The sequence below is a fragment of the Frankliniella occidentalis genome, unplaced genomic scaffold, assembly GCF_000697945.3.
Source record: "Frankliniella occidentalis isolate FOCC.00 unplaced genomic scaffold, Focc_3.1 Scaffold23, whole genome shotgun sequence".
NCBI lineage: Eukaryota > Metazoa > Arthropoda > Insecta > Thysanoptera > Thripidae > Frankliniella > Frankliniella occidentalis.
This window is the reverse complement of record NW_026267153.1, coordinates 1,330,659-1,355,503: the sequence shown is the minus strand read 5'-3', so window position 1 is coordinate 1,355,503 and position 24,845 is coordinate 1,330,659. Positions and strand designations below refer to the sequence as shown.

General features: G+C 42.5%; 2 protein-coding genes across 13 annotated transcripts in view; one reads left to right on the top strand and one right to left on the bottom strand.

The window, feature by feature from the left end:
• The window catches only part of LOC113216131 (calcium-dependent secretion activator), a 54,328-nt gene extending 45,457 nt beyond the window's left edge, over positions 1-8,871 (top strand). For all 8 annotated transcript variants that reach the window (XM_052264990.1, XM_052264986.1, XM_052264988.1 and 5 more), the window contains 8 exons: positions 871-1,027; positions 1,097-1,238; positions 1,314-1,605; positions 2,849-3,007; positions 3,977-4,093; positions 4,343-4,447; positions 4,523-4,653; positions 4,899-8,871. In XM_052264990.1, coding sequence (XP_052120950.1) covers positions 871-1,027; positions 1,097-1,238; positions 1,314-1,605; positions 2,849-3,007; positions 3,977-4,093; positions 4,343-4,447; positions 4,523-4,653; positions 4,899-5,097 — 1,302 coding nt within the window. In that variant the 3' untranslated portion in view covers positions 5,098-8,871. The remainder of the gene's footprint in view (positions 1-870; positions 1,028-1,096; positions 1,239-1,313; positions 1,606-2,848; positions 3,008-3,976; positions 4,094-4,342; positions 4,448-4,522; positions 4,654-4,898) is intronic.
• A 484-nt stretch (positions 8,872-9,355) lies between these two features.
• Positions 9,356-24,845, bottom strand: part of LOC113215973 (muscle calcium channel subunit alpha-1) — a 55,745-nt gene continuing 40,255 nt past the window's right edge. For 2 of the 5 annotated variants that reach the window (XM_026435637.2, XM_052264996.1), the window contains exons 23-43: positions 23,087-23,216; positions 22,710-22,876; positions 22,539-22,626; positions 22,351-22,458; positions 22,068-22,273; positions 21,795-21,996; positions 20,961-21,230; positions 20,793-20,876; positions 19,488-19,526; positions 17,720-17,914; positions 16,605-17,084; positions 15,960-16,164; positions 15,723-15,856; positions 15,522-15,623; positions 15,279-15,380; positions 15,015-15,053; positions 13,175-13,284; positions 12,705-12,812; positions 11,676-12,244; positions 11,369-11,505; positions 9,356-10,594 (exon numbers count right to left, since the gene is read on the bottom strand). In XM_026435637.2, coding sequence (XP_026291422.2) covers positions 10,316-10,594; positions 11,369-11,505; positions 11,676-12,244; positions 12,705-12,812; positions 13,175-13,284; positions 15,015-15,053; positions 15,279-15,380; positions 15,522-15,623; positions 15,723-15,856; positions 15,960-16,164; positions 16,605-17,084; positions 17,720-17,914; positions 19,488-19,526; positions 20,793-20,876; positions 20,961-21,230; positions 21,795-21,996; positions 22,068-22,273; positions 22,351-22,458; positions 22,539-22,626; positions 22,710-22,876; positions 23,087-23,216 — 3,754 coding nt within the window. In that variant the 3' untranslated portion in view covers positions 9,356-10,315. The remainder of the gene's footprint in view (positions 10,595-11,368; positions 11,506-11,675; positions 12,245-12,704; positions 12,813-13,174; positions 13,285-15,014; positions 15,054-15,278; positions 15,381-15,521; positions 15,624-15,722; positions 15,857-15,959; positions 16,165-16,604; positions 17,085-17,719; positions 17,915-19,487; positions 19,527-20,792; positions 20,877-20,960; positions 21,231-21,794; positions 21,997-22,067; positions 22,274-22,350; positions 22,459-22,538; positions 22,627-22,709; positions 22,877-23,086; positions 23,217-24,845) is intronic. The other 3 variants (XM_026435638.2, XM_052264997.1, XM_052264998.1) reach the window with 2 other exon arrangements.

Genomic DNA, 24,845 nt, shown 5'->3' with positions numbered 1-24,845 from the left:
AGCTCTGTATCTGGTACCGTGTGACAAAGAATTCAGTTAAACAGCAAACCGGTCTGTAGATCCAAACGGAAGTGAAACCAGCTTGTAATGACGGGTTCCAGAGCTCTACTCTTTCTATCTCTTTCTTTCTATCAAATATTTATAGCCAAACTGCTGCCCTGCATGGCATGCGTCAAACAGACGCTTCGACCGGCGGCAGCACTGCTCCACAGAACACTAATATAGTCCGACTGGCCGAGAAAACCCACCAAAGTTTTGCGGGGCAACTGCGTGGGTTTTGCTCGGCCAAGTCGAGTAGGTGCATTTGCTTTGCCTTAAAATCCCAACTCTGATCTAAACGGTAAACGGTCTCGTTGTATGTAATATCAGGAAAACACCTGTAAGAATAGTATTTCGTCGAAAATGTACTGAAATTACTCCTAAAATAATTTATTAAGAGCCCGCAGTTAAAACCTACTAGCGAATATTGTTCCTCCTCAAGTCACTATGCTATCTATATTGTAGATCCTTTTTTCGTGGTATCAATGAATAAAAATAACTATAGTAGAAGAGACCAATCAGTTTAAATTTTCGCTTGTAGGAATAAACATGTCGAAAATTATTTCGTAGATATATCAGGGCTAGCCCGTAGAGTAATAAAACATAACTGTAGCTTCATCTGAATATGTATAGACTCGGTGATAACTAACCGCGAGTTGAAACAAAAGAGCTTAGTTAAGTACTTTAAAAATTACTTTATTTGCGAACGCCCGTTTCATTATACTGATAACTAGGCAAAACAAATATTTGTGAACAAAATTTCATATCGCTTTGTTCTCGTTAGGTGTTTGCTCTAGATGATCCACTAAAGCACACTTCGTTCTTCCCCAGGCTTTTGCGTGGTTCAGCGATCTATTGGTCGAACACGCTGAGATCTTTTGGGGATTCTTCGCCGTTGACATGGACCAGGTTCTAGCGGAGCAGCAGCCCGACACCTGGGACTCGTTTCCCTTGTTCCAAATTCTCAACGACTATCTCCGAGCAGACGGTGGGTGATGTGTGTGGCGAGCTTTACCTCCCCTGTCACTTTTAAACTAATTCTAGTTGTGCCCCGCAGACAACTTGAAGAACGGCCGTTTCCACCAGCACCTGCGCGAGCTTTTCGCGCCCCTAGTGGTGCGTTACGTGGACCTGATGGAGTCTTCAATCGCGCAGTCAATCCACAAGGGCTTTGAAAAGGAGCGGTGGGAGCTTAAAGGGTAAGCCCTTATCCTCCGGCTGACACTTGCAGACCGAGTTTCGTGCTGGGTTACAATATATTTCACTGCCTGTAGAAACGGGTGTTGCACGTCAGAGGATCTCTTCTGGAAACTGGATGCGCTGCAGTCGTTTATTCGCGATCTGCATTGGCCGGATGCCGAGTTTCGCCAGCACCTCGAACAACGGCTGAAGCTGATGGCCTGCGACATGATTGAATCATGCATCACGCGCACTGAGTCAGCGTTCCAGTCTTGGCTCAAGAAAGGAGTCACATTTATTTCAACGGACTACATTCTCCCGTCTGAGATGTGCGCGATGGTCAACGTGATTCTGGACGCCAAGAACCAGTCCTTCAAACTTTGCGCGGTAGATGCCATTGTTGTGACTTCACGTTGTTTGAGGGTGAAGTAGAGCGTTTCACTTTCTAGACAACCGTTTACATTTATTTGTGTGTGTTTTTTTTAATTTAGCATCCTGGATTTTGATAAATGTACTTATGGTGTGGTGTCAAACGCCCACCTTTTAAAATGAAAATGTACCCATGCCCCTGCCTATTTCAATGTCGTGGGTCGCCTATGAATGTTTATCCACACGGCGGCTGTAGACAAAGTATCCCGGAGGTCTGTAAGAATAATGCCGCCCGTACGTTTGTGACCCGTTGCGATAGCAAGTGTGGGTTAAACACCTAAATCGGAACTAACAATGCGTTTAAGCTTAAACTATTTCGATTTGGTTTTATTCAAATGTCTCTACGAGGTTTGGTTCTCGAGAACGAAGCGTTTTCCTGAATGCATGCGCCAACTGAGGCTGCCGCTAACCTCCCTTTGTTTCATACATTGAAACGCTCGCTTCTCTAGAACCAAACGTCGCACAGAAATTTAAATAAAACCAAGTCGAAATATTTAAAACACATACTCATTTTTAGGACTGATTTCGATGTTTTACCCACACTTTCTATCGCAATGGGTCACGAACGGATGGGCGGCCGGACGGCCAGCATTATTTTTACAGACCTCAGAGGCGAGGGTCCGTGAAACTTTGTCCGCGTTTTGACTTTGCCTACATGCTTAATGTATGGCGCCTGCAACGCTTCGGGTACGCAAACCCACCAAGTAGCTACGTGGAAATTGTATCTTGTCGTCGGACCCCACATATTTAAGGGACTCTGGCAAGGGGACGTTTGGTGCCAAACGCGCCTTGGGAGGGAAGGGGGGGGGGGGGTCTCGTTCCCGTAGTAGCCCACCGCTTGTGGACGACACACATGTTTAGCGGGCTGGCCTACCCAGTACATTGCGGCTGCTGCTATGGGGAGCGTTGCTTCGCGTCTATAAACTATAAATGAAAAGTAGCAATTCTGTTCCTGAAACTGCAACGTTTCTGTGGACATCAAAACCGGATACAAATTAGTTCCTAAAACTGGACAACTTGTGTATGACTTTATCAGAGTATTTTCGTGAAGTGTATTTCTTTATAGCCACTGCCCTCATTTAAATACGGTTGAAAGAAAAACATGCCTACTTCTACTCATAAGCAACGTTGCTGATGATCGTTGTATTTGCTTTTTGCCGTATCAACCAAAAGTCGCCTTACTTACGTCAATGGGTTGCAGCACCAGTACCATACCAAGATCGACGACCTGATTGAGAAGACACTTACAAGCATGAGTCAGGGCCTGATTCAGAAGCTTGTGTCCGTCCTTGAGGCCACACTTTCCAAGCTTGGTCGCTACGACGAAGGAAGCCTCATTGGATCTATACTCAGCTTCACGGTAAAGTCCAAGAAAACTATTTATATTTTCTTATAATGTCTTAATAATTGCTTAAGGGCTGTTGCTTCTGAAGTTATGGCAGTCAGTTTATGATCAGCGACTTTATTTATGAAAAAACAAGGGGGAAGGAAAACACAAAATTAATTTTGTGTGAAAGATGAAACTCATTCTTTACAGATATTACACTTTATGTCAGTACATTTGGTTGCAAGAGAACAAGTATTGTCCTGAGTGTAGTCGTGTAACCCTTAACATGTCGTGTTGGTGGGTAGGGGCAATGGGGACAAATCAGTAGAGAGTACCACTTTGCGCAAAGTGTTGACATTTTGAGCGGGCTAGTTCTGAAAAATATTTCTATGTATGGTTTTGTAGGTAGGAAAATTTCAGAGCCGGCCCGCTCGAGATGCAACACTGTTGGCAAAATGATCCCCTGAAAAGTCAGGGCACTGGCAGTGGATAACGAATGAGGGTTTATTTGGGTAGAAAGTACAGGGAAGGACTGGTCGCGCTGCTCTGCTGAGTCTATTCGGTCAGTGAAAATTAGCACCGGTGCTATTTTGTAAGCCCTTGGGCGAACTTTTTTTCTGCGTGCACGGTTCCTAATCTTGAATAGTATTACTTTCAAGTTTGAAGGAGATGTGTCTTCTGAGATATATCTCACCTTTATAAAGGTGTCCAGTTATAAGCAGGGTTAGGGATTTAAAATGAAAATGTGCAAAATTTGTTAAGAGATCTCAAAAAAATGCTATTAAAACTAAAACAAAGTTCATTATTTCGTTTGAGAACAGTGTTTACGTTTCATAATGACAGCAAACTTAAATCTGTAGGTGTTCTGTGCTCTGTGATGAAAGTGGGATCAGTTAAGGTGTCACAATGCACTGAGAACAATACTCGTTCTTTGTACCACCAAGTAGATGATGGTGGTATGGTAAAGAACGAGTAAAAAATCACAGAGCAATTGTGTTTCAGAATGTTTCTGGCTCGGGGAAGGACATGGGACAGGCATACGTCAACTTCGCGCGCAACGCTATGGACCAGATTCGTAGTAAAATCACGGACGAGCTCTGGATCCTCAATTTCTTTGAGGTGAGTGGAGTAATAGACGTGGTGACACGTTACCTTTTTTCCCCACGTGGTTGTCAAAATAACCTCCACCGGCCGACGATTGTCCTCGTTCAAACAGGCTCAAAATGAGGTTAATCCCACCTTTCCGAAAATGGACACATTCACAATTTGAGCCTTTTTGAACGACAAGAATTTCAACGACACCCGCAGGTTTCTCACGCATTATAATCACATCATACTGACAGTTGGCATTGTTCTTCGTCTTGGCAGCAATGGTATACACAGCAGGTGCAAGTCCTTTGCAATTGGCTCGGTGAGCGACTGGACCACTCGCTTCATGTTTTCCAATGCCAGTGCCTCTCCATTATCGTCAAGGTACACAGTGCTCCTTATGAAAACATCTCGCTGGCCGACCCAGGTCTAATCCAAATCCCGTTATGTCCATTTCAGAAAATGTACACCGACTTCGAACTTCAAGGTGTGATCGAGGATAAGCTTAACTCAAAGACCTACCAGACCGTGGCCAGCCGGATGCAGACCGAAGAGGCTACCTGTGCGCTAACCATGAGCCAAGCTGACGAGTAAGTTCTCCCCTCCGTCTAGTGTCCTTCCACCCTCCACTGAGGAAACACCCCGAAGCCCGTTCTTCCGGCTGTAGCTGTTTGGTTTGAACAGTAAAGCCCAGCATACCACTGCGGTTGCCTCAAATCCTTAGGTCTTTATCACTCAAGATGGTTTTGCGATAATTTTAGCCCAAAATTTATGATACATATGTACTTCTACTGGCCGTGGGCCTCAAAAGAATGAATCCTTTCTTTGCTTACAGCTATACAGACTCGGGCATGGACGATGATGGTGAGCGAAGCAAGCCAAAAGTGACGATCCGGGAGACAATCGGCGAGGACGGAAACGTGGTAGCGAAGTTAAGCAACCTTACTACTAACGTTGCGGGGAAAATGGGAGATGTGGTGGGCAAGGGCTTTGGGGGCCTGGCAAGTAAGTTTGGCGGGGGCAGCTGGTTTTAAGCTTGAAAGTAAGGAACGAGGAAGCCTAAAAGAATTCAGACTGCCAACGGTGAACAGAAAAGAGCAAGATAATGGCCTAATTTTCAATATTAAACTGCTATGGGTTTTGCCTATTCTCCAAATGATTTGTTATCGGCGGGTTCGACCTATGTTTTCCTGTTTCTTTTTATGAAACAAGATGTATCGACAAATCGTGTATTGGAATAGCGTTCTAGGGAATTCTAGACAAACCTTGCATGGCTATGTTTCTTGCAGTTGTTTCTGTGATTAGAGGGCCATTCCGGTCCCTGAGTCCGACATGCCCCAAACATTAGGTCAAATAGATTAGAGGTGGGCACAAAAGCTATCAGTACAATACGTCTCATGTATATATTATAAATACATACATAGCGCCTCAGGTTGGCGATTACTTAACCCAACGCCTTTTAAGAGTAGGGGAGAGTAAAGTATTAACCGACAGAAATCTGTTGCGAGAAGTAGTGTACATATTTTTGAGCTGGGTTGTTTCTTTGAGCCCTTTGCTATGTATATACTTTTTGTTATTGACAAAATTATCTAGATAACAAAGTGCTGTTTAAATTTTTTGTAAATGTGTTGAAAGTTGCTATGAATTTTACGATATTTATGAAAAGGGATGATATAATTTATACTTATACTTACAAAGTGATCCGTTATCATTGCTGTGGACAGTGGACAGGCCGAGGTGCACCGTATGTGTGTACGTACCCTCATTGTTTTATCTATTCATCTGTCTCAGAATTTCTCCTACATGGCGATTTATTGTCTCCTGCTACGTGTCTATTTTTTCTCTCCTCTCTCTCTCTTTCTCTTTCTATATTTCTTCATAATATTCTCGATGGATGAACTCAACGAGTTTTTTGATTGCTAATTTTTGACATGCTAGAATCAGATATGTTTTTCGGTCATCCCGAGAAGGGAAAATATACTCTGTCGAATCTTTCTTCTAATTCAGAATGTAGATTAATTTTTAAACAATTACTTCTTTTCTTCTTATGAATCTCGCCAAATAGTAGATTATGTCTGCATGCAAACAAGGGGGAAATGTTAACACCTCTTTTGTTTTTCAAGTTGTCAGAGAACGTTGAAATCGACCCCTTCCACTCGTTTGTTTCCTGAGCTGCCTGGTGTTATATTTTAACCACAGTAAGATATGTCAAATCCCACCAATCAATCGATCGCATTATCGATTTGAGGTTGATCTCGAGAATCTGTCGATTTAAGGGATCAAATTCAGTCAAAACGACGTCGATTCCAACCAAACCGACAGAATTTCTCCCTAGGAAACGTTTTCAGTTTCACTTGTCAAATGTTAGCCTTCAAGAGGATGGGCAAAGAAATTGGGCGTGTAAAGGATGCAACGTCAAGATATTCTAAAAATTTACGCTCATTCTTTTTAATTTAGTACCCAATTCAAAATTGGTTGAGATTTTTTTTATAACTGCGTCATAATAGTTTTGATTTGATCTACGAAATGTTCCTATTGTTACAAGCTAATTTTTAATTAACTTGAAGACGCTTATTTTGTAACGTAGTAAATCAGTCCTTTAAATTTTTTGACTGTTCCAGTCTTCATTTTTTGCCCTATGCCATTCCTACTGGTGCCCTCAAGAGAGCTCTGAATGTTCCACCAAACACTGATATATGTAGTACTTGAAGTCTTGGACGCTGCTCAAAATCCTGCTGTTACCAAGCCAGTTTTTTCATTCGTGTTCTCTCGCTTTTAAGTTCAATAAAGACCATAACTGCAGATATTATCGGGAAGCTAATGTAGCTTTTACGCTAACGGATTGCGCTGGTGTCTAGCAGAACTTCCATTTTACAGTTTCATACAAGAAATCTACGTTAGGGAAATATCACTATTTGAAATGTTTATTTGACCTTAAAGTAAAAGAGAAAAGTCAAAGAAATGCAGTTTTGATTAAAATCTGCTTCAACATGTGTTCTCAGTATAGGTTGCAATAAAAGAAATTTGGAAAAAATATTTTACGATTGTTAGTGTTGAATTTTATACTTATGGATATTTGTTTCTATCTTTACTGGAGGTGATGGTGATAACCGTTCCATTTGTAGGCGGCTATTTAATGCACATCACGAGATAATAGGAGACTGAGTGGCCCCTCCCCCACTTGTGTGTATCCTCTTTATATTGTAAAGGGCAAGAATCAGGGTGCTGGATCCCCAGAAATAAATGCTGATGATCTCTTATTGTCTTTCATTGGAAGTTTTTTGATCTAATGATTGCTGCTCCCCAACCCCTGATTGAGTGGAAACTAAAATGTATTGTTCTTTTGCTTTTATTGATACTTGTGAATCAAATATTTCATATGGCATTTTACCCTAGGCTAGACAATAGGATGACTCAGGATCTATGAAAGCGGATATTTGTGCATTGTACGGAAAATTTTCTTTGGTGTTTTGATGCTCATTCACATAATTTCATAATAAATAGAAACATTATGCATTACGGGATGATAACTTAGCAAGATGAACAGATCCGATAAAATTTCTGTTAACTAAGCATATCGTTTTTTCGTGAATAATCCAAAATCTTGAGACAGGTTTAGTTAGGGCCAATAGCTTACTTGGCCCAGTTGTTAATGTAGTTCCTTCTATATTTTTCATGTATCATGTGCATTGGTTTATGCACTGTTGTTTTGACGGGTTCCTGTTATGGGACATAGTTTTGACTGTGAAAGAATCATTCAAAACATTGTTGAATTTTTCATTTTTTTTTCCAGTTTGGGGAATATGGACATTGTATTCCTTTTAATCTAAGGTCGGGATTCAAAAGTTTCTCTGATTGTGGTAATGTAATTAAGAAACTAGCATTTTGGCACTATTTCGCACTTGGTGAGTGCCAGGCAGAAATACGAAAATAATACAGATCACAAAGAGACAATTGTTAAATGGGAAGTTTGTTAGATTGTACGATTACGTACCAACAGAATCAATTTTCTCATGGAAAACATCTCTATCTTTGCATTGTTATTTTGTCATCACAATTCCTCTATACATAGGTCTGCTGTAGTGTTGAAAGTAGTAAAGCACAGAAAATGAGTCCTTTCAAAGAGAATCGAAAGGCAAAATAGTAGCCTACAAGTTCAGAGTAAAAGTATTATTTCAATCCATCGCTTTTCTTCTTCCTCTTCTGCATATCTCTCACGAAAACTTAAAAATTACCTCTGGAAAGGTAGGCACTAAACCGTGCGAGAAAACCAATATTCATACCTAAATTTCTTATTGTGAAATATTTTTTATTCTTGAGCTAAATCTTATTTGTTACTGTAAACATTGTAAAATGTACTGTTAAAATAGTAACATAAAATTTCTGTTATCTGATGACCTGAAATTCCTGTTTTCTCCTGCCTATCAGAGCTGCGACATCGAAAGTTTTGCATTTTATGAGAGGCAAAGTTAATACTCCACTTGACTGCACGATGAAGGACTGAATCCCCTCAAAAAATTAGCTTAGTTATATGGGTATTTCCCAAGTTACTGAACCGTGGCCATTTTATGCTTACATCATTATATGGGACATGATGATTGTAATCTGTTTTAAAATAATATTTTATAATGAAGAAAGCTGTCACTGTCTGCTGGTGTTTTGTTCTGTAATATATTTATAGTAATAATGCAATATGTATAAGGATTAATATTTGAATGCTATTAATGCATGTGCGGTGGAGAAAATGTTAACTTGTTGCGTCTCCTTGAAACAGTTTCCCGACCAATAAAAGATTGTTTGTTGCCTAATGTTGGGTCTTTTATACATCTCTTAACCGACGTCACACAAAAGAGTTACTTTCACCCACTGTGAACCCCATGGGTTGTACGATCTACATAGTGGAGCCCTTGTCTTACGAATGAAAATGTGGATGCCCTACGCACGCCAGTGATCACGCCAGTGTCCCAAATCTACTTGGATTGGACTTCAGGTCGGCTCTGAGACCTTACGACGCCGAGCGGACTTATTTTTACAGTCGGTCCTGACAAAGCTGTCAGTGGCCGTGTCGGTTGTATAGCTAGAACTGTGTCGCTACAAACAGGGACGTGGAGGCGGCCAGTTGCCTCCCGCCACCTTTTTCACCCCCCCCCCTCCTCGCGCCTGTGCGCCAGTGCGTAGGCAACCCATCGAGCTGCCGTGTATTCTCCCGGAAACCCGGCAGATAGTCCACGAAGTTATTAACCCGTTGCAGCGATTAAGGAGGTGCTCAGATCAAATCAGAGGGTACACATCTTACACCTATCACTTTCTTGCAGCCTTTATTTTCAATTGTACAAAATGGAAAATGGCAAAATCATAAAACATTCAATTTTGAGAGTCAGTTGGCATTAAACAGGACGGAAAAAAACTCGGTTGATTCAAAGCAACGTAATTTTTGAACAGAAATTCTCGGTGGCGCGTTATGTTGATTGGTCATTGCAACACCGAAACGTCTTGGGCCTCTCATACAATATACAAGAACTATACATATTTTGAATACAAGCTCTTTTAGAGAAATAACAAATAGAAAAATCACAACATTCTGAATGAGAGAGTTGGTCTTTGAAGAACAAATTAAAAATTTTCTTACAAAGTCATACAATTGAGGAACTTTTCTTTTACAAAAACAACAAAAGATTTTTAAGATAACAGATTGGCACGAATCCAGAGTATATACTATAGTAGTAATTAGTGGACAGTATAATATACATAATATGTATCAAAATTATCCGATCATAAACAACTTGAATGTGCGCTTAACGGTTGTGCATGAGTGGCATGTCACTAATAATTAAACCTTCACCCTATTTTGATGTCACTCCAGAGTCTCAGCATCAGTGGGACTAATGGAGAGACAAAAAGTTCCCCTGGAGACGTGCAAGGCTGGTACCTCAAATAAATAACCAAAATTCACAGAACAATCAGTTTTGTCACAGACATAGTATACATTTTGATTTGATGTGTCTCAACTGGGCCTGCCAGTACTGACACATTGATTTCTAAAAACTTAGATATGTATAACATAAAGGGAAATTCTTTCTGACACTCAACTGTACAAATCATTCAACTGTTAATTATAACATAACAAATATTATTACGCGTCATATAAAATAGTTGCAACACTTGAACACTTTCTTTTCCTTACAAAAAAGTCAATTTTCACAAAAGAATCCGATGTGAGTCGGATAAAAGGCACAGTTTCATTCTTTCTTTTCAGCCCGGCCCCTGGCCCTGCGGTCCATGTGGGCCCGGTGAATATCCTGGCGAGAAGTGTGGGCTTGGCCCACGAGGGCTGAAGCCTCGCGGAGGTACGGGGTACACCTGCTCACTGAACACTATCGGGCCCCGACCGTCGCGCTCCTGAGCCAGGAGCTGGTGGGCCGCCTGGTCCATCTCCTCCTGGGTCATGTTAAGAGCCTCCTGCATCTCGCGAGAAGTGTTCCGCACGAACTCGGGGTCACAGAACTTGCCCAATCCCTGCTGAGCAAGCACCTGCAAGATGAGGAGATTTTTAAAGAGAGGAATGGAAAATATAAGACATAGGTCGGTGGCAACACTATATAGCTTTAACACATCTACCTAGGTTCCATTCTGAGCGACTTCACTGGACAAACAAACGTAGGACTCAATGCCATTGCAAACCTATTCTGCCCTTCTTCTGTTTTACTAGTGCTTAGTCGCAAAGATCGCATATTCCGTTTTTCTCATAATCAATCGGCAAATTACGGAAGCTTGACGCCTGCAAGACTCAAGGTAGGCCACTCCGCAGTACAAGCATGCACGGCAAACATGATGTTGCCTACCTATCAGGCGCTCTATGAGAGCTGCTTGCATTTTGAGCTTAGCTGGCTCGTAACGGCGACAGGCGCGTATTAAGGGGGGGGAGGGGGCGATCGCCCCCCTGTGGACCACTAGATAGCCGCCTAAAGGTAGGCAATTTGACCTACAAAACCCCTGTATGTAGGCAACTTTCGATGCACCCCCCCCCCCTGTCCGCCCCACCTTAATACGCCACTGAACGGCGAACGACGGAAGTACTTTCTGACCCGATACTCAACATCAGCATGGTTCTAATGGGAAGTGCCATGGCTTTTTAACAAACTCTTTTAAATAAAATTCTTACATGAACATTTGCTTGTTTTTAGTTTGATGTTATTTCTCCGTTAATTTTTGATAACTTAGTGACATATAACTTAAGCCAAATTACGTAGGTATCGCATTACGATAACTTTCACTACGCAATGATTAAGGAGGATGAAAACTCACTCTCCCAACTAGGCTCTCGGCCGAGCCAACGACCCCCGAGAAGTTGGTCCGCCTGTCCGCCGGGCTGGAAGGCACGGATTGAGCGCTCCTCGCCCGATCGAGTGACATGTCCCCGTTGGCGCCCATGGGCTGCGTCCCTGTGAGCGAGAGAGACAGAAGAGCATGGGTGTCAGGGCGTGAGCGGGTGCAGACACGGCAGCAGCAAAGTAATGCCTCATCCAGGCGCGCTACGACCCCGCGGCCCTCCTCGGCTGGCTCGAGGGCGTGCATGCAAAACACAAGCAAGGGTAAACAAAACAACACACACCTCGTCCGTGAAACGAGGCCCTGTGCGTGAGCGGGTTGGCGACGAGCTCCGGAGCGCTGGCAGTGACGGAGCGCCGGCCCGGCCGCCCCGTCGTCCTGCTCCTCTTGAAGCGGCGCACCCCCGCCAGTGCGCCCGCCAGGCCCACGTCCACCGCCGCGTCGGGGCTCGGCGGCCCCTTCGGAGAACCCGTCGGGGAAACCGCCGGAGAACCCTTCGGGGAACCCGTCGAGGGAGGCGGCGGTGGTGACCTCGTCTGCAGACGTAGTGGGGACGCGTCGAGGGCGACCTCCACCCTGACGTCATCCACCACTGCGATAGCAACGGCGGGGGCACCGTTGGGAGGGGTGCGCGCCGACGCGTCCTGGAGAAAGCCAGCCACGGCCATGGCCTGCGTCTGGGCCAGCTTGAGGCCGCCGGCGATGCGGCTCCAGGCCTCGCCGTCGTCCGAGGCGCCCTCCGCGCCAGCCCCTGGAGTCCCGGTGGTCCCCGGGGTGCCAGCCCCCAGGGACACCTCTTTGTTGGAACCTCGGAGTCGCAGCGAGGCCGGCGTCGTCAGCTCTGTCTCGGCTCTGCGACACACGCACACACATGCACACACGCGCTAACAACAGGACATACTGGGGCCTGCCCTGCTGGGGTTGTTAAATCCTCCTTGGGTTAGTTCCACCACCACACAAGCCGACGTGTTAGCGTGTAATTCGACGCATGGCAACAGAACGCGGGTCAAGACTCTTACCATAACTATTTGGATGTAGGAAAGTTACCCCTCCTGGTTTTCTGGAAACGAAGTCAGAGCGGGTAACATTAACAGCAAGGCAGTTAGGACGATGGGACGCTGCCTTTGCAGGTCCGGAGGACGTACGTCGTGTGGCTCTAGCAGGAAATTACCCAGGAAACACTAGCCTATAGTCCCTAGCTCAAAATGAACCCCCTCCTGGTCACGGCCACGTCAAGTATTGTTGGATAGCTATAATACTACAAAAGAATACATCTATCGAGGCCTAAATAAAGCAGCTCACAGCTACTTACTCGTGATAAGTCCCGTAAGCCCTATCTGGGTCGCCATTGGGCACCGCTATAGGTCGCATGGGTATGTTTTCGCCACCCTTGTAGCCAACGTCCTGCATTGACAGCGCCCTGGAGGCAAAGAAGAGGTATTTTGAGTGAAAAACATGATCCGAGCATAGCAATGTGAGAAAACTTATCGTAGCCCCCCGAAAAATCTCCACGGTAAATGTCGTAAAGTTGCCCATATCGTAAATTAAAGCTGAAAATTTTCGATTTGAAATTTAAAATTACGAATGAATATAATAAATAATTAAAATAAATCAACTTGGTCTTGTTTGAAGAGAAAATCGTTTATTTGCGATACCGTCCGGAAACAGAAAGAACCCTTTTCAAATTTACCAAACCAAATCGTGGAAAATTTCACAAATTTACAAAGCTAATTGTTTTTCAGTGTCTGAAAAGAACCTATAATTGAAAGCTGGGTCTCTTACCCAGGACCGAGGGCTGACTTGGTGAGCGCAGTGATGTGGTTCATGCCATCGTTGACGGCCCGCTGTAACGCGTTGTACGGAAGGTAGTCGATGGAATTTGTAGGCGAAACCTGCGGCAAAAGGCCAAAGCAGTCAGATCACCCATTAACTACTTTATTCTGTTTTGAAGATATTTACCATCAAACCGCTCTCCTCCCGGTCACTAACGTGGGAGAGACTAGGACTATTAGCTGCCTAAGATGCTATGCTGTTTGATTACTTTCCAATTTCACCCCTAGAGTGCGCTGGCTGGCCTTTACCTCGTCCATAGCAGATAGGTGAATTGTGAGCTATCTTTGCACCAAATTACAAGAAAATCTGGAATCATGTTGGTGTCACCAACTTGTGCTCGTCATTGGAGTGCTCCTAAACTACTTACAGTACGGATACCGTGCGATTGGTTCTCGACGCTCTAGCATCGTTGAAGACAAATTACACACTAAACAGTCAGCGAGGGTGAAAAATGCCTTTTTTTTCTTCAAAATATTAGCAACGTTTCAATTTTTGTTTGGACCCAGGAGAAAAACAGTTGAGCGACTAACGGCATGATGTTTAAATACTGATTACACAACTGTTGAAGGGGTGTTTTATTTTAAAAGTATCATTCGTGTTTTTTTTCACCCAACGCTGACTATACCAACTTTATAATTATACTTGCAGTATTATGCGGCAAAATTGCTAAACTGTTCCGTCATGGTATATTCAAGTGTACTGCTACGAAACGAGGCGTTTCTAGCTGTATTGCCTCTTCAAAGCAGATATCTCCTTCCTTCATTCCCCTACACCAACTTCGAAATGTCAATAAAACGACAGACGAATCAGGTGAAAGAGAACGTAAGAGAGATGTAATTCATAGTTGATAGCACTGTGAAAGCAAATTTGTGCAATTACGATAAGATACATTTTAGCTCTACTCATAATATCGGGTGGTTAAAGATAACCCCGTCAGATCTGATCGTTACACTGTACCGAACGCAGGCGTTGAGAGGACATTGAGTGGTCGCGAGTGCAAAGGCTTCTCGCCCATACGCGTACATCCGCTACAGTGTGTTTACGAAATCCCACGAGGTTTTCCATCCACCCTTGTCTATCATGCAGAGCTTCCCCTGCTTCAAAGTCAGACTGCCAACTAGTTGCACAAATCACCATCAAATTCATACAAGGACTTTGACCAGAAGTGAACATAGGCACGGTCACCAGTCCTGACGAAGAGTGGATCAAAAGAGGCGTTTGGCCTAACAAAGTACTTCAGTGTCTAAGAAATACAGCAAGAGACAATAGACAGGCAGAATACAGGAATTAAAGAGAGAGAGAGAGAGAGAGAGAGATAGAGAGCGTGGGGGGAAGGATAGAAAGAATGATGGAAAGAAAGAAGAAGGAAAGAAAAAGAAAGAATACGATAGCCCTGAAATCGGTCAAGCCAAGTTTCTTGTCCAAATAGAACAAACGTGGAAAATGAATGCAGCTCAATTATTTTATTGACTGATGGAACATCCCAAAATTAGAGGTATTAGCAGCCACCTCAGGATATTGTAACAAAAAACGGTATTCACATTACCACTCTATCTTGACTGAGAAACTTAACTCCTGGATTTACAGACAGAAATATAAAAATAACGTCTTAGGACATATGTTACGTCCATTAAAAACAGGCATTTTGGAATGCCAGGACAGAAGGTGGCAACTCGTTGGAACTATCTCAGTAGAATAGCCAGTGCTGGAAAAAGTGACGAAGCGTAATGTGTTGCCGTATTATCTACTCGTTTTATAGCAAAGGAAATAAACATGCACCGTTTGCTACCTTTCTAAGGTTCCTCCCTGGTACATCCAAGTGCATCATCTGTGAAACAATAGCAGCTGTATTTTAACGACGGGATCCTGATCTGAACTTGTCAATATGAAACAAATCACTCTCAAACAACCACACTACCCTCACCATATAATTAAAACAATATTAAAAAATAAAAGAGGAACTACTAAAACATTAGGCGAAAATGGGGAATTTCGACAGAGATCATCGACGACTGTGTGTTGTATTCAGCCGGTGGTATCACCACGCTCTTACCTTGATCTGCGTGGGGTTCACTTTGAGGGAGCGGGCACGGTTAAAGCCACCGTGACCCCGCCGCATCGATGACCAAACGCTGCCGAACAGTGAATGGTTGCGCTGCAGAGGTTCGAGAGAGACAGAGTTATTACGCTTAGGACATGAAACTGCACGTATAGTAAGCGGTGACCGAGGTTAAGGAAGTTAGGTTTATGGCGTAAGAGGGCAAAGAGGGTGATCTAGGGGGCGGCAAAACCTTACCCTGTGAGAAGGTTCCTGATTGTCCTCCATCATTTCCTCAAGGTTGCCGGAAATGGCTCTCTTGAGCTCAGGCCCAGCGTCATGCAGCGTTCGCAGACCAGCCTAAGAGAGGAGAAGCAAAATGTTCACATGAAGACAATCATGTTGGAGATAACGATGAAGAGTGATGAGAGAGGGGTACAGAACGTTAATCAACTATACCTGGAGTGTGACAGTGTTATGCGAATCTTTGTCAGTGTCCTTCATCTCCATTTCTTTCCTCTTCTTGAAGCGTCTGAAGTAGTCTTGAATGAGGAATGTTGCATAAAATTTGCCGACAGTCACCTCGTCATCCACTAGAAAAAAAAGAAAAGACTCAGTCAAGAGCGTGCGCAACGATATCAGACTGAAAACTGAAAACGAAATTCAGGAGATACTGTTTCGACAGCCAATACGGACCTCCTGGCGGCGGCACGACCTGGTCCAGCAGCTTGGGGCTGGTGCGCTTCCAAATCTTTTTGATGACAGCGCGCAGTTCGGCGTTAGCGTCGTCTATGTTGCCTTCCGTCTTGATCCTGAGCGAGGTGCGCACCACAGCAAACAAGGTGGCGTTGAAAAGAACCGTGCCGTCACTGTTAAGCGGCATATTCATAGACACCAGACGCTGCAGAGAGAAAAAAGAAGTTGCCACATAAAAACTATGCCAGCTTAGTATGGTTTAAGATAGGCTCATCTCCTTCTCGTGGCACAGACGATCAGAGTGACAAACAAAAACGAGATCGATTGCATAAGCCCACATTGTAAAACAATTATCGTGATTTTACGTAATTTTTTCGGTTAATTTTTTTATTGCGAAACCTTTGCTTTACAAAAATTACGGTACATCGTTACTTTACGAATCATTTTGTAAAATCTATAGCTCTATCGGAGGAGTATGAAATGTTTTATAAATTGACACCTACGAAATATTTTTGTAAATTATTTTATACCAAGCATTTCGTAACTTTTTTTCGTAAAATCACGAAATCTTTTTCAGTGGCGCTTTATTGCCTATTGTAAGCAGATCGGCGGGATGAATTGAAAGAGGTAATTTTGTTTGCTGACCTTGCAGGCCACTCGGTGCGGACACAGCTTGCCGAAACCAAGCGGTGGTGAGATCTTCCGCAACAGAGTGACTACGTCCAGGTGCTTGATCCTGCCCTTAGCATCCGGGTCGTACTCGCTCCAGAGCCGGATAAACTCGTCTAGGTGGTGTGGTCCGAGGATCGACCAGTCCCGAGTCAGGTAGTCGAAGTTGTCCATGATAACAGCCACGAAGAGGTTGATGATGAGGAAGGAGCAAAGCACGTAGAATGAAATGAAGTACGGAAAAGCCAGATCCGAGCCACAGTTGAGCGGTGTGTCAGAATCCGACTCGATGTCGCACTTGACTTCGTTCGGCCTTGCAGAGCAGTCCATCATGATGTCCTGCCAGGCCTCACCCGTTGCCGACCGAAAGAGCACCAGCACGGCTTGTGGGAACGTCTGGAAGTTGTTGTTCCGGGTGATGGACGTGTCCGAGCTAAGGGCGATCTTCCCAAAAACCTGCAATGCAAAATAAAATGCAATTTAAAGACAGATGTAACTCGTTTTTATCTAGATCACATTTACGTCCCGTTGGGGAGAGGTGCCGTGTTCTCTGGATGGATCTTTCTCACAGAACCCACAACACGTACAAAAGTGGATGCAATGTTTGTGGACACCTTGAATGCACACTGATATATAAAGTGTGCAACTGACACACACTTTAAAGTGTTTAACACCGTGTGGCATACTTCTATGCGTGCAACACGAGTTTTGAATAGTTGGAAGTGTTCAACAGGTGTGTTGCACACTTTTAAATGTTCAACCTGACCGTCGAGAACTATAGCTCAACGCTCAAGTTGAACACTAAAAAGTGTGCAAAACACCTGTTGAACACTTCCAACTATTCAAAACTCGTGTTGCACTACACATAGAAGTATGCCACACGGTGTTAAACACTTAAAAGTGTGTGTCAGTTGCACACCTTAAATATCAGTGTGGTAGTACGTGATGTCAAGTTTTATTTTAGCAAATCATATTGATAACTGCTGGTACAAATGTATTCTGATAGGTTTCTGAGTAATGTTTTTAAGACCTCGACCGTTATGTACAAGAAATAAGTCAGAAACGACGCATGCAGTCCTCGTCATGCTCACCTGCATGCCAATGACAGCATAAATGAAGAAGAGCATGACGATCAGCAGAGCGACGTAGGGCAGCGCCTGGAAAGACTTGATGAAGGTCCAAAGTAGCGTCCGTATACCCTCGCCTCGGGACAACAGCTTTACGAGTCTCATGACGCGAAACAGGCGGAAGAAGTTGATGGAGATGATGTTGGTGGTGGAGCCTGGCTGCAAAGTTCACATGAATATTTTAGAAAATGATGAACTGCACTATGATGTAATTGCCAGTGATACAGTTTACAAGTAGTTGATAATTTGGTAAGAGCACGTTTGAAACAATCCCTATTCTCATACTTTAAAATCAGCAGAAGGATTCTGAGTCATATTCAAACTGCTCTGTAAAACACGATATAGAGGGCAAGTCGAATATTTTGGGTAGAACACCACCTATTATTAAATACATTGTAACTATTTGACCGAGATTGGACAGCATAACAGGAATGTTTTATCTCATCTCACATTATCACAAAGTCTTCTTTTTTATAAGGAAATATAGTGTATTTATAACTTGGAAGATAACGTCATTGCTTGAGGGGAGCCCCTTTTACACTGCCAACCTCACTAAATTAAAGCGAAGGATCAGCAAAGTGTAGGTCAACTATTCGATCATTTATAAAAATGCTTATTTCGTTGTTCTGGTTTTAGGGCAACCTCTGATGGCAATTTGACGGGTCTGGGCTCGATCTGACAAAACTGTGAATTTGAACTCTAGACGTATGACCCAAAACCTGCGTTTTTGAGGTATATGGTTAGACGTTACAGTCAACCTTGGAAGCCCAGAATTGTGTCGGGGCTACGGTCTTGTGGTTTAAACGGTGCAACTAAACAGTTTTATAGTTTAAACAGCAAACAGGCATAATTCACAGTTTGGACTACACAAACTGTAAATGGCGAATAAGATAGATCAAACTATTAAAAAAAATTGGTTAGACAGTGCAAACTACGAATCTTACAGTTCTGCAGTTTAACTGTGAAAGTTGTAATTCTACAGTTTCAACAGTCCAATCGTATTCAGATTCAGCCAAAGGACCATCATTGGGGAGCCCTGAAACTAGAAACTAAAACGGCAGTTTTCGAAGATTGTCAAAAATATTTTTAAGCTTGGTCTCACTCTTACAGGATCCTTCCCTACACTAGACGAGGTAACTCTAAAGAAAAGGTATAGCACGCAATCCAGTTGCTGAATAGAGATGAATCGTGCAAACGTATGAAAGCAAATGGATAGGGAAGTAGCTGATGTACAATGCATAGTTTTCACTACGGGTCTAGTGGCCTAAACCACGAAAGCATTATATAACTAGAGAAACACGGATAAACTGCTACAGATAGCTCTACGTTTGACTACTTTAGGATAGCGACTATAGGTAAGACCTTGGCACGTGCAGTAGTCAAGTAACGATAAATCTCTTCACATAACTTTTAAATACCTAAGTTACTTCTAAGTGATCTTCACATTATGTTCACTGTAGTTTCTACTCACTAGAGAACAAACTCAAACGGTATCAAACCTTGAAAGCAAGGATTTATCGTGCAAGCGCACCTCCCATGGTAAAAATAACTCTATTTATCTGTCGATGGATTAAAACATAATGAGACAAAGATATGTACATAGCAGAGGCAGCGGTCTACCCAGCCGCCACCAGCCTCAATTTCACACGGTTATTTCACCCCATGCGGACAAAAAAGGTACATCCATGCAACCTTCTCGTTTTGCCATGCTTATAGTTCAAACGTTACAAACCTTTGCCTTTGGGGCCTGTTGGGGCTGTTCGGAGGGTGACTTGGTGCGTAAAAAGATTTTCCCATTAGTAATTTTGCACAGATGGACACATAGTAGTTACACACTCTGAACATCGGGTTTCTCTGAATATTAAAATGCACACGCTTTCCTGCATTCAAAACACAACGTGCAGTACAGAGACGTAGTAGCCAAGATCAGGAAGCAGTGGCTTGAAGAGCCATCTGCAACCCCTATCTTTTAAACGTTTTGATTATCATTAGGGGAAATTCTGTTGCATTTTCTTAGTGAGGAAAATGACAACAATTGCCTGCTTTTAAGCGAAAAATTACGATAGGATTCATCTTTGAGGTGAAAATAGAGAGAGGAGCTGACCACAAGTTAGCTGGTGACAGCTAGTCAGTGCGCCAACAAGTGCTTTAACTAGGAGGTGTGTATTGCGACAGTTTTTCTTACAAAAGCGGGAAAAGCAAGTCTATTGATACCTGGCTAGCGTGTTACAGTTAAGGATCGAAATATATAATGCAACCAACGTTCCTCCAAAGACGAAATTCTAAGCTTTCGTTTTACAACTAAAAACGAAAGAGCGAATTTAAATCTAAGAACAGGTGGGTCAATTTAAGTAAATGTTGCGATTTCGAGAAAAAATACTAGCCAAAAGTTCTGACCAGGGTCTTAGCCTGCTGCGGTAAAAAAAGAGGGGACATTAAAAACTGTTTTCTAAAAAAAGTGACAGGAAAAATCACTTGTTAGTTTTGATCAGCTACGATTTGACGTAGGACACCCAACAATAAAAAGCAAATCAAACGCAAACAGATACACGCTTATAGCGGGCGTGAATCATTATGAAAAAAAACGCAAGAAAAAGCAACGGACATGAAGAAGCTGGTGCTGTTAAAATAATTTCTCCAGCCCCAAACGCAATTCCCTCCAAAATATGCTTTTACAACAGAAATCTTTATTGTTAATAAATATAAAGGCAATTACTTTCAAAAAACAAAACAAAAAAAATCTTTAGAAAAATAGAATATTAAAAATGATTTAACAAAAGTCATGTCCTTTCATATGATGCCTAATGAGTCACCCCACCGGTCCCACGTTCCTAAAACGCCAAATCTATTCCGCAAGTTTCCAAAACATAAAATTAATTTCCACTGCATGCAGGGAGTGCCCATACAACAAAATATTCCATTGGTAGAGACAAAAATGGAGGTCGAAAACGAGCGTCACGACCAGTAAACAAATGAACCCTCCCTACCATTAACTACACGTATGGTAGAATGAAGAACGAAGAATCTCTATACTCACATTGAATTCAGAGTACACGATGTCTATGAAGCTTCCCAAAACGATGATAAAATCAAACACATTCCAGGCATCACCAAAATAATTCTAGAACAGAAAGAAACACAAACGATACTCCTTGGACTCTTAATATGCATAAATATGAGAATTCTTCGTAATGAAAATGAGTACCTTGAAACGAAATGCGGCAAGTTTAAAAACAAATTCTAGTGCGAAAACAGCAGTGAATATCATGTTCAGCTTGTCTAACGCATCGGTGTATGCATCTGGTTGTCGATAGAACTTCATGGCCAATGTTATAGTGTTAATCATGATGAGAGTAAATATGGTGTACTCGAAGGGTTGCGATGTGACAAACCACCATATCTTGTATTGAAGTCTCTGCTTTGGTATATAACGACGCACCGGCTTCGCTTTCAGTGCGAACTCAATGCAGTTGCGCTAAAACAAGATGGAGCAGAAAGATTTATTTGTACAGAAGAATGGTACGCCAAGTAAGATTCACACAGAACAGCTCTAATATCAACAACTCTATAATCATGGTCGCGGTTATGACTCTTGCACTAGAGCAAATAGAGCTTCAAAAAAACCATGGCAGCTTATTGCCGAGGCAATTTTGTGGCTACTATTTACTTTAGGCAGTGAAGCAAGCGTGCGGCTCGTCCCAGGGACAATAGGCCAAGCTGCCTACACGCCTGCACGCTGTAAAGTATAACCACACGGGCGGCTGGGTTAATAGACCACCTGGTGTACATTTGAATTCATAACTCTGGACATAAATACATTTTACAAAATTCATCAAAATTTATTTGAACTCACTGAAATGCAAGCTTAAAAATTATGCAAAGTTTATGAACAAGCTGTTTTGTTATTCTGGCTGGGTTTTCCCGAACATTCAACAAAAATTTCGAAAATAATTTTGAAATTCTTGATGTTTAATGGATATTATTAGACATTCAAATGCACGGCAGTTTAATCCTGTTTGGACGTTGGCTCGGGACTCACCTGATTTTTATCAAGTTCGCAGTTTTTGTATTCTTGCTCACCCTCATTTTGGAATGTTACGATGACAAAACCGACAAAGATATTGACCATGAAAAATGCAATGATAATGATGTAGATGATGTAATACGTGGCAACTATTGGTCGGTAGTTATGGATAGGTCCGCGCTCTTCTGCATTCGAATCGATGGAGACGTAAAGTAGACTGTAAGAGGCATGGTTGAAGTGAGATAGGATTCTAGCGCAAAGTGGAACAAACTGCAAGGCTGCACTTACCCTGGCCACCCTTCAAAAGTTGATATCGTAAACAACGTGAGCATAGCTTTCGCTACATTATCAAAATGAAAATTTCTATCGTTCAGACCCCATTTCCTTGTTTCTACTTTAATACTTTCCACGTCACCGTTCTCGTAAACCAAATAGGACCCTTGGCACTCTGCTTCACTCACTTTAGAGTCATCAGTACAAGAGAAAAACTTGCCCTGCAAAATGACAAATTAGAACAGCAAAATCTTCACAGTCAAAAATACTAAATGAAGGAGACTTAAGTGTCCCTTACCTTAAAAAGCTGAACACCGATGACGGCAAACATAAATTGTAACAGACATGTGACCAGCACAATATTTCCTATAGTTTTAACTGCTACTATGACACATTGTACAACGTGCTGCAATGGAAGTGGTAAAATTATTTACTTTGGGTTAAAGACAACTGCAGGACACCAAATGAAGTTTGAAATTCACTTACTTTTAAACCTTTTGCTCTATTTATAGCCCTAAGTGGCCTTAATACTCTCAGCACTCTTAGAATTTTAACAACGGAAATGGCCCCGGAGCTACAACAGGAATGAAAGAACTTAACAGTGACGAAACCTTCAGGAAATTCTTAACGAAACTTATAATTTTACCCGAAATGTACCTGAAAAACACTGATACTAATGAGACGCAAACGACCACGAGATCCAGTATGTTGAACGCAGACCGGCAGAAGGCGCCTTCGTGAAGAACGAACCCAGCTGATACGATCTTAAGGATCAGCTCAATCGTAAAGACTGTTGTAAAAAAGTAGTCAAAGTAAACTAAAACCTGCGGATCAGAAATGTTTAAATTACGACAAAATTTGTTCAGCATAGTACTTTTTCGGTTGAAGATAAAATACACTAAATTACAAATATTCTCACGATGGATTTGGTCATAGCCTTTTTAAAATCAAATGCCCCCCCCCCCCAAAAAAAACGGAGTAAGGAGCAAGGAAAATGAAATCTGTCTGAAAAAACCGTCAGTGTTTAAACAAACCTTATTTGTAGGTGTGTCGGACCTGAGCGGGTTCTCAGCCCCCAGCAACGCTGATGACACCATAATGCAAACAAGAATAAAATTGCTGAAATAGCTGTGGTTGGACGCCCAGTGACAGAACACGCGAAACCTGCGGTAAACAAAAACAACAAAAATTATGGATAGATCGGAGTTGATTTTGTTACGTCCTGTCATTCAGTGTTTGAGGTCATTTCCATGAGCAAGGTGGAATGTAGAACCGTGATGTTGTTTTTCTATTTTTAGCGTCCAGTGCAAGCGGAACTTCTTATTCTCCACAGTTAGAAAAGTGGATGTTATTAATCGATGCAAGTTTGGGTGAAAAAAGAGAAACAGAAATACCTTTGACTAAAAAGAAGAGCAGATATCTACGATAAGAACGTTAGCATGCTGCACGTCCTGCTTTACATTATAAACAACAAAGAATAGTATAACATGCGATATGCGATATAAAGCGAGGTGGCCTTTTCGCATGCGGGAAAAGAGTAATGGCATAGCTGCGGGGTTGGCAATTCATCGAACGTGTCAGTGCATTCCACCTAATAACGTGCCAGGCCAGGTTCCAGGCTGACGCGACGCTAAACCCTTGCTGAACCGAATCATTGTACTTTAAACTAAATGTCAAGGGACCATTTTCGTACGTAGACTAGACGCACATCTAAATCAGGTACAAATTTGAATAAAAAATAAAGCTTTTGTACCTAGCCTAGGTCCAAACTTACTAGCGGACCAATTTCTATCTTATGAAGATGTGCTCGAGGACATTTGTAATCTAGGCACAAAAATCGTTTCCTCCCTATTTAGAGTGTAGCAAACACAATATCCTTTACGTGGAGTAATGAATCAATTGTTCAGCCGGTAAACACTGCACAGTATGGTAATTGCGAACTTGCATGTGGGCAACTGACTAGTTGTGCACTTGTAATCTACACAAACAGAGTGTGTGGCATACGAAAAGTGCGTTCCAAAATGTCACACACAAAAAAGTGTGTGCACAAATTTTCTATACAGTGTGACCATTCTTCCTCGCACAGAAAAGTGTGAAAACCATATCATTCACAGCAAGGTTATGATTATTAGATATCAAGACGGTGTTAACAGAACGGTGAAGCGGAAGAAGGAGATAAGTTTGGCGTTATAACCATGGAATTATCCTCTTCTTCCGCTTCACCATTCAGACCTTTGGCTCCCAAAATCATCTCGAGTAATTATCGATTTTAAACAGTCAAGTATCAAACTCTATCGGCATCGCTTCACATTATCAAACGTGGGGTCCCTCACGATCTAACTCATTGTACACCTGCCCGCGCTCAACTCGCGTTCAACTAGCGAATATCCACGAAATCTCGCGAAAAATCACGAAAAATCGCGTCAATATCGCGCAAAATTCTCCTAAAAAATGATCCCACTTCGCGCCCTACTTGCAGCAGCTCGCCAACTCGTTGTACACTATTTTGGAAGTGGGGGACACCCCGATAGCAAAGCATCACTTTGTAATTGCTAAGTAGCTGCTTTGTAGTTACATAGGATTTGAACCCTTTGAAGTTCTACAAAACATTCCTTTGCAGGAATTTAGTGTTCACTCAAGAAGTTAAACACTAATAGGTGCAAAACTACCATGTTAAGCTCTTTATTTACAAGATCACACAAAATGTGTTATTATTATATTTTAATAAAAAGAAGCGGTTGTACGCCCAGCTCTCTGCTTACCGCCAAAGTGTTAATTCAGGTCTCATTTAGG